The sequence below is a fragment of the Brassica oleracea genome, chromosome C7, assembly GCF_000695525.1.
Source record: "Brassica oleracea var. oleracea cultivar TO1000 chromosome C7, BOL, whole genome shotgun sequence".
NCBI lineage: Eukaryota > Viridiplantae > Streptophyta > Magnoliopsida > Brassicales > Brassicaceae > Brassica > Brassica oleracea.
In genome coordinates, this window is record NC_027754.1 from 47430305 (window position 1) to 47439360 (window position 9056).

Here is a 9056-nt window from a genome sequence, read left to right on the forward strand (position 1 = left end):
GGTCTGAAATTTATCGAAAAGACAAACAAATAAAAATGGTCACATGGGAGAATTGTGGCTTTGTGTAGCTTTAACGGCAGTTAAATCTGTTATTTTTTCTATATTTACTGTTTTCCTTCCCAATTTAATATTAAAAAAAAAAATTAAATTGGCTTATTCTCTTTCCGATCGGACAAGCCACGACACATGTCTTAATGCTAACAAAGAAACTCTCTCGTCTCTCAAAGTTCTCACCTTTTGAGAACGGAGATCTTCTTCATCCTCTCTTTACAGTTTACATCACTCTCTCACTAACCATCTTCAAGCTCTCACCTTTTTGTTCCGTCTCTGGAGAAAACCGAACATAACATGAGAAAGACATCTGTTTCATCTTATTCTAGCAGCTTCGGTGGTGGGTTTCTAAGTCCCGGAGCTCCTCCGAGCTATACCGATAACAACAAAGGATGGAGCTCCGAGAGAGTTCCACCTCCTTCCTCTTCTTCCATTTCCACAATCAAAGCCCCTCGTCGCCGCATCGGCTCCGCCTCCGCTTTAACGACGCCGTTTTACAGCGGCAGAGCGATACCGTCGAAATGGGAAGACGCCGAGCGGTGGATTTGTAGCCCCGCGGTGACAACAAACCCTCAGAGACGGCAGAAGTCCAAAAGCGGTCCCATTGCTCCTCCTCCTCCTCCTCCCGCGCTGCCGCATCCGAGGATGGTGATGATGCGGGCGGTGGAAGCTCCTCCTCAGGGGAATTTTAAGAAGGGTTTGATGGTGGTTGGCTCGCCGTTCTCCACTGGTGTTTTGGAGGCGGAGAGGGTGTTCAGAGGGAGTGTCGGTGGTGGGCATGGACATAGCCAGAGCTGTGCTGATTTGATGAGTGAAGAGACTTCATCACTCAGCTCCAAAACTGATACTGGTAATTAATAATAATTATAATTATATAAATAATAACTCTATCTGTAGATCTCTGATTATTGTGAAACTATGGCCAAAGATCTGAGCTTTGGTTTGATAAATTTATGCAGAGGAGAAAGAAGAGGTGGTTACAAGAAGAGATATAGCTACTCAGATGACTCCTAATAATAATCATCATTCTCCTCAAGAGCTATCTGTTTCTGTGATTGAGCCTCCTCCTTGTAGAGGTGGTGGGGAAGTGAGAGAAGTGAAGATGGATAAAGGAGCAAGGTTGATCAAGCATCCCAAGAGAAGAGTCATGTCTTCTTCTTCTAGGATTATCAGGAGAGATCCTCAACCTGAGGCCGAAGCCAACTCTGCTTCATGGGATATCTCAGAACCAGCCATGACTCTTTTTAAGTAATCAATCTTTTTTTTTGTTGCATGTGTCTTCTTTGGTCAGTTTTTTTTTTAATGTGAATGTTTTTTTTGCAGGTTGCATAGAGAGGAAGCGAAGATAGCAGCTTGGGAGAATCTCCAGAAGGCTAAAGCAGAAGCCGCCATGAGAAAGCTAGAGGTCCCTACTTTAAACTTCTATATAAACATTAACAGTTGTAATTGAATATGTTTTTGGTTTTGATGAATCACACAGGTGAAGCTGGAGAAGAAGAAGTCAGCATCAATGGATAAGATCTTGAGCAAGCTTCAAACAGCTAAGGTGAAAGCACAAGAGATGAGGAGAGGTACTGCAGTATCTAGTGGTGACCATGAACAAATATCAAGAAACTCGGCGAAGATCACTACTCATCTTGTAAGAAGACATACTTTCATGTCACCTTTCATGACTTGCTTTGCTCCTCGTGTTGATTGCAGAAAATCTTCCTCTGCCCTCTAAATTTGTTTCTTTCTAAAAACACAAATTTGAACAAAAAGAAACAACAAAATGTACACTGCAAATGTTCTTGTAAAGGTTTTATCTGTTTTAAACTCATCCCAACACAAAGAAGGTTCACCATAACAAAGTAAAAATAGATAAATGTATCTGATGAGTGAAGCTTAATACAAATGACAAAGCAAGAGCTAATGATAATGTCTTGTCTGGTGGGCATATTAGTATGGCCGGTACCTCCAGTCTGATCTTGATGGTCTTGCGCTCGGCACTCCATATCCCCACTAGTATACCAACCAAATGAAAATCAGAATCATATTTGGTTAATATATAAAGAATCTTTAGATTAGTGTATGTACTCACATCGTCCAAGCTCATGGCTCCTCCATACATTCGACCAAAAGCACGCACTGGACCTCCACCATAGCCACCAAAATACTCAGGACGAGAAGAAGAAGAACTTAACGTTGAACTTCCACCAGCGATAGGTCCTGCTTCATCAAGAGGCGTTGCTGAATCTATCGCTACCTCTTGCCCACAGATTTCATGAGACCTCCGGGCTACACGATCCGCAACGCCGTTTTCAGCAAAGGTCACGAATCCGAAACCTCTATGTCCACTTCTCTTTGGATCCTATTAACAAAAAAAAAAAGAAAAGAATGTTCAAAACATATTTCATAAAGAGTTCTCTCTCTAAATTTATAACTAACCTTCGGAATGTAAGCATCTTGGATACGGCCGAATCTACCGAAGTAGTCACGGAGATCATCAACGGAAGCTTCTTGAGGAAGGCGTCCGACGAAGATCTTGTTTCCTATTCCCCTCGTTGGTTCAGCTCCTAAAGTCACATTGAAGATTTCATTTTTTTCAGATTATTCATTTGTTTGTAATTAGTATATAAAGTGAAGTCTTACTTCCATAGAAGGAGGCTGCGTTGTCATACAGAGTAGGAGCACCGAGAGCTGCGTATCTTGTAGCAGCGGAGATGTAAGCATCGTAAGCTCCGTAACCACCTGGAGCTCCAAACCCACCTGCAACCGCCACGGGTGGGCGCTGCATTCTAGCAGCTGGAGGTGGCCTAGGAGGAGGATCATCCTCCTTTGGTGTTGCTCGATCAACAGCGACTGTTGTGCCTCCCAGATCATGTGTGTCTTCCATCAGATCCTCCACTGAATCTGAAATCACAAAAAAAAAAAAAAAAAAAAGAGAAGGTTTCTTCTTTCTCATGAGTTTGATGATCAAAACAATGTAAATAAAACCAATTCTGAAGAATATATATAAGCAAAAACTGACCGGAAGTAGCAAATGTGATAAACCCAATGCCTCGGTGTTGCTTGGAGTTGTGGTCCTAAAATGGGAAAATGATATCAATTCCAGGAGGCACCACAAACTCTTGGCTATTATCACTAATCAGCCACAGAGATAGATAATGCATTATAGATGAGATTACCTTAGGCATGTATAAATCTGTGATTTCCCCATATTTCTCAAAATGTCTGAATAAGAAAGAGTAGACAAGGAAGGAATGATGATTATACTCTCTCTCCACAATTATTAGAAACCACAGTAAAGCAAATAGGAGTATACCTTCGGAAATCTGATTCAGAAACTGAAGGAGGGATACGAGCAACAAAGATCCTCGTCACCTTCTTTGCAGGCTGTCTCATCTCTTCCTGTCATAATCACATACACAACAACCCTCTTGAACAAATATTGCATGAGAAAATTGTCTTGTGTTAGAGATTAAAAAACAATGAAACTAACCTTGGGGGTAGCCACTTTGACTTCCAGGATCCTGTTCCCTAAAAAGTGTTCACCTTTCAGAGCGTCCTACAAGCACTCAAACAGTAAGACAGCTATACCAATCGCAAAAGCATGCAGCGACCAATGAAAAAAAAAAATGCAATTCTTTCACCTTAGCATCTTGAGAAGAAGCAAAAGTGACATATCCAAAGCCACGAGATCTTCCGGTTGATCGATCCTAAACACACAAATACATGTCGTTCAGATGATGAAAAAACAAAAGAGAGTCAAATGACAAACCTTCATGACGATACAATCCTCCAAATCTCCAAATTTGGACATGTAATCCCTAAGCCCATCTGAATCAATTTCCCACGGGATTCCCAACACCTACCAAGCAATCATCCAAATCTCACTAAATATCTTAAAAAAATTGAGCTCAATGCCCCAAAGTTAAGAAAGACCAAATTACCACAAGCTTCCTTTCCATCAGATGAGTAACGAGATGAGGTAGATCTGGATTGGATTTGAAACCTTCTTAACACACACTCACGAAACCTCTCTCTTCTCTCCCCCCCCCCTCCCTCTCTTACTATCTCTCTCACACTCCTCCTGCAAACCACACAAACCACATCTCTTTCTCACACATAAAGATTGATTACATCATTAAACACTAAATCATCGGATTGATCCTCTCCGATACTAAACTCAATCATCCTTAGATTATTTGCGAAAACTCACACACTGACCTTTCGAATCTCTCTCGCTCGCTCTCTCTTCCCTTCCCTTGGCGAATGAATTCAGACAGAACCACTTTTGTCTGGATTTGGTTCTTTCGAAACCAAACTGAAACTGAAACTAATTGCGATAAAACGTTCTGCGATTGGTGACACGTGTGTATCGTATCCCACGCAAACCCTTCTTGTTATTTTAAATGTTTTGGGCTTTTAGTTCATCCTCTTACTGGGCCTTAATGTTTACTGGTTTTATAAATTTTGATTTAGGATCATCCTCAATGTTTCTTTATCACACAATTTAATTATGACGCAACCATGTCCTTGCTCAAAAGTCAAAAATAATGTGATTAGGTAACAAGATTTGGTGTGTTCAAAAAAAAATAAAAAATAAATAAATAACAAGATTTGGTATTTGTTTCAGGTTCATCAGTAAAATGTATCTTAATCTGCTATGTTTCTTTCTCTCTTAGATGATGCCTATCCGACACGTACGGCAGCGATTGGAAGAGTTGAAATGTTAAATACGTCGAGAAAGTTGTGTATTAACAAACGTATCGTCTTTTCTTTGGCGTAAATCATGAGACTCTTCTCATTAAGAGAAACATTTTTTGGTCAACAAGGATAAACTGTCAATATATAATCTTTTTTTAATACGACAACATATAATCATGTCAAGCATACAAAAAAAAGGGATCTGTTGCGATGAGGAAATTTTTTAATGAACGAGACTAAAGCCCTGTTCGTTTGGTTGCTGCACGTTTCGGCGTCAGCGGCAGCGTCTGCGTCGGCGGCGGCGGCAGCGTCAATGAAAACAGTTGTTGTTCGTTTCGCAGACGCTGACGCAGACGCTGCCGCAGACGCTGCCGCTGACGCTGCCGCAGATTATTGTTCGTTTAGAAGACGCACGAAGTTGAGGTCGACGCCGACGCTACCGCAGGAAGCAGATTTTTGGGTTGTTCGTTTGACAGACGCAGCGGCTATTTTCATTTTTTCAGATTTATTTTAATTTTTTTATAAAATTGTATTTAAATAAATCAAGTGTAGTTTAAACATATTTACATCCATTAAAATATTATGTTTACTTGATAATAATTTTTTGGTCAATTATACGGTCTCAACACTGAATGGTTGTTCACGCTCCATCAATTGTTTTGCTAGCATATTCTTCACTTCAAGAGCAGCTGTCCTTTTTTCACATGCCTCCACAGCCACATCTTTCTCCTTACGCCTTCGTTTTGCTCTTGAACCTCCAGAATGAGTCTGAGCTGCTGGTTGAGTTTGGCGAGGAGCTTGGCCCTGGGTTTCTGTCTCTGCTGCTGGCTGAGAATCAGCTTCATCCTCAGCAATATCTCCACCAACTCTCGAATTCAAGCTTGCTTCTCCATGTTGAGCACTCCAACCTTCTGCTCCAGTAACTACTACACCACCAAATTCTGCTTCAAACATATCCATGTTATCAATTTCTTTGCAGAAGGCTTTTCTAATTCCTGGACACTCCTATATAACACAGAAAGAGTAAGTCAGTGATAAAATCAGTGATAGAATCAGTCACAAACTTCTAATAAGCTCAATTATTTCAACACAAGTACATTTTAACAGCTAAGTTCACAAAAGAGAAAATGAGAAACTGACCCTTTCGCGCTCTTTCCACCAATCATCTGACATGTCGATCCTTCCCATGTTATCATACCCAAGTCCTGTCCTGTTCTGAGTCAGCATCCTAATCCTGATGTATTTTTTTCTGCTGCTGTCGTACTTGTTCTTGTAGTCCCTCTTCCAATCGGAAAATCCCTTCTTAAACCTCAGCTCAAACGCATCCATGATGTTCTTTTTTCCTACTTTATTCATTTGCTGACCAACCTTATTTCCTTTTCTTCTCTCTTCCGCGTAGAGTTGGAAAAAATACCTAGTTTCCTCAGGTTTCCAATTCTAAAACACACCAAAGCAAGACCCTTAAGCATACGACCTAAAAGACCTAAAGACAGTTCCATACAGCCTAAAGACAGTTCCATACAACCTAAAGACAGTTCAATACAAGCATTAAGACTAGTGTGAGAGAAACTTACATCTTTTGACGTCGACATCTTAAAAAGTGAGAGGAACAGCAGTAGAGAGTGAGTTTGAGAGGGTCTGAGCTTGAGAGAATGAGCTTGAGAAGATCTGAGTCTGCAAAAAAAAAAAAAAGAGAATAAGCAATGTGTTCACGTTTTGGAACAAGTAGTAAAATATATTTGCACTTGTTAGTCACCTTTTCCACTAGGTCTGAGCAAACCTGAGATCAATGGAGCCTGAAATGAGAGAGCCTGCAAAAAGATGCAGAGAAATGGAGCTTATGATCAATGAATCAAAACACATAAGATCTTATGATCAATAAATACTTTATAAATTTTAAACAAATATGGAAGAAAAGCATAAATAAAAATCATTCACAATCCACAGTTTGAAGCATACGTTGAGTGTTCCCTAAACACACACAAATTATTAAAAAATTGAAAAATCAAGTCAAGCCGTCTACTTTCTCCAAATAAGACCAAACAACGTTCCAACAATGTTCCAGGAAACAGAAACAATTTAACTTCTACTTGACTCGGCATATGTTAACTTCTTAAAACAATTTAATACTAAGAAGCAACCCTTTAAGCTTCCCCATGAGTGCAGACTCGTAAACCAATACGTACTAACTACAATAGGATGTTTTTGTAGCCTGCACTTTAAATTTAGAAACCCCAAAAGCTACACTCAGAAGACAACCCATCGTTTATATTAAAAGAACAGACCAGCAATGGAACCATGAAGGTAAAGAAAGGGAGTTACAGCTAGGCCTCTTTCACAATGAAACCAAAGATATATCACAAAAAGACTCACTAGGGAGCATCAAACAATCATCAGAGATTCAAATAATCAGAATGTTGAAACTCTATTTGACTAGCATCAAACGTACCTCAACGAGAAAAGGAGAAGAGAGAGCTTGGAGATGAGATGAGCTCGGAGAAGAGAGAGTTTGGAGATGAGATCAGAGATGGGTAAGAGAGCTTCGAGATGAGATCGGAGATGGGTAAGAGAGCTTGGAGATGAGATCGGAGATGGGTTTTCTTCAGAGAAGAGAGACAGCCCGAGATGGAGACAGATCGTGACAGAGGGAGAGCCAGAGAGCCTGAGATGGATACAGCTCGTGACGGAGAGAGAGCCCGAGATGGAGAGAGCTCGAGATGGAGAGAGAGGTTGAGATGGAGGGAGCTCGAGATGGAGAGAGAGCTTGAGATGGAGAGAGCTCTCAAGATCTTCACTGGTTCTAGGAATGGAGATCGAGAGAGAGAGATAGAGATGGAGCTGCGTCACTTTCCCCGACTGCGTCAAGTTTAGGTTTAGGTTTTTTGTAAATACTAAAACATAGTAAGGGTAAAATAGTAAATTACCTTATTGGCCGCAGGTTTTATGTCGCGACCGCAGGTTTTATCGGCGTCAGCCGCAAGACGCGGCGTTCGGACGCGGCGTCAGACGCAGCTGTCTGCGGTAACGAAACGAACAGGAATTGACGCCGAATGTTGACGCTGCCGCTGCCGCCGGTACCTGCGGCAACCAAACGAACAGCACCTAACATGCATTACATTTCGAACAAACCCTAAATTACAGTAAAACACATGTGTTCACTGTTTACATCATGTAATTACGCTGTAAAAACCCTAAGAATTTTTTTTTAATCAAAAGGTTTTTGACAGGAAATACATTAATTTTTTTGATAGATCAATTAGAAGCTAAATAAACATAAATGTGAATACAAAAAGACTAATAAACTCTAACGAGACTAACATATATTTATGTCAAAAGCATACATTTCGAACTAACCCTAAATCACAGTAAAACACATGTATTAACTGTTTCAAAAGTCTATTCATGGTAATAACACATTGTAGCTTCCAAACTAGTTTTACATTATGTAATTACACCGTAAAACCCTAGGAATTTTTTTTAATCAAAAGGTTTTTGATAGGAAAAACATTGAATTTTTGATTCATTTAGAAAGCTAAATAAACATAAATGTGAATACAAAAAGACAAAAAGACTGATAATCTCTAACAAGACTAACATATATTCATGTCAAAAGCATACATTTCGAACAAACCCTAAATCACACTAAAACACATGTATTTACTGCTTCTAAAGTCTATTCATGGTAATAACACATTGTAGCTTCCAAACTACATTATGTAATTACGCTATAAAGCCCCTAAGACTTTTTTCTTAGTCAAAAAAGGTTTTTGACAAATATTGAATTTTTTTTATAGATGAAGTAGAAAGCTAAATAAACATAAATGTGAATACAAAAAGACAAAAAGACTGATAATCTCTAACGAGACTAACATATATTCATGTCAAAAGCACACAATTTGAACTAACCCTAAATCATAGTAAAACACATGTATTTACTGTTTTTTCTATTCATGGTATAGTTTCCAAACTAGTTTTACATTATGTAATTACGCTGTGAGACCCAATTTTTTTTAATCAGATAGATCAATTAGAAAAAAAAGCTAAATAAACATAAATGTGAATAATACAAAAAGACAAAAAGACAAAAACATAAATCTCTAACGATCAAAAGATGATAATTTCTAACGATATGATAATCTCCCCCGAACCACGACCCCGAGCCACGCTCTCCCCCGAGCTCTCCCTCCCCAAGCCCAGAGCAAGCTCTCCCCCCCGAGTAAGCTCTCCCCGAGTTGCTCTCTCCCCGAGCTCCCCGAGCTCTCTCTCCCCCGAGCTATCTCCCCAGCTCTCTCTCCTGAGCTCTCTCCCCCGAGCTC

General features: G+C 39.9%; 3 protein-coding genes across 5 annotated transcripts; 1 reads left to right on the forward strand and 2 right to left on the reverse strand.

Moving 5' to 3' along the window:
- The first annotated feature begins 152 nt into the window (after positions 1-152).
- LOC106306013 lies at positions 153-1866 on the forward strand. Of its 2 annotated transcripts, none has more exons than XM_013742464.1 (4): positions 153-901; positions 1002-1299; positions 1375-1456; positions 1532-1866. In XM_013742464.1, exons 1-4 carry the CDS (start codon positions 349-351, stop codon positions 1772-1774), a joined length of 1176 nt encoding a protein of 391 aa, XP_013597918.1. In that variant the 5' UTR covers positions 153-348; the 3' UTR covers positions 1775-1866. The 2 variants fall into 2 exon arrangements, with proteins under 2 accessions (XP_013597918.1, XP_013597919.1); XM_013742465.1 differs by having other exon boundaries at positions 155-901; positions 1011-1299.
- Positions 1812-4407, reverse strand: LOC106306014 (RNA-binding protein Musashi homolog 2-like). Of its 2 annotated transcripts, XM_013742467.1 has the most exons (12): positions 4261-4407; positions 3984-4123; positions 3812-3901; positions 3684-3749; positions 3533-3598; positions 3356-3441; positions 3219-3264; positions 3062-3116; positions 2683-2943; positions 2479-2606; positions 2132-2401; positions 1812-2052 (listed from the first exon to the last, which is right to left on the reverse strand). In XM_013742467.1, exons 2-12 carry the CDS (start codon positions 3999-4001, stop codon positions 1990-1992), a joined length of 1149 nt encoding a protein of 382 aa, XP_013597921.1. In that variant the 5' UTR covers positions 4002-4123; positions 4261-4407; the 3' UTR covers positions 1812-1989. The 2 variants fall into 2 exon arrangements, with proteins under 2 accessions (XP_013597921.1, XP_013597920.1); XM_013742466.1 differs by having other exon boundaries at positions 3984-4380.
- A 945-nt stretch (positions 4408-5352) lies between these two features.
- LOC106303473 lies at positions 5353-7719 on the reverse strand. The gene is made up of 6 exons (XM_013739732.1): positions 7665-7719; positions 7190-7596; positions 6497-6551; positions 6315-6414; positions 5881-6177; positions 5353-5745 (listed from the first exon to the last, which is right to left on the reverse strand). The coding sequence occupies exons 4-6, from the start codon at positions 6330-6332 to the stop codon at positions 5353-5355; spliced, it is 708 nt and encodes a 235-aa protein (XP_013595186.1). The 5' UTR covers positions 6333-6414; positions 6497-6551; positions 7190-7596; positions 7665-7719.
- Between the last annotated feature and the right edge of the window lie 1337 nt (positions 7720-9056).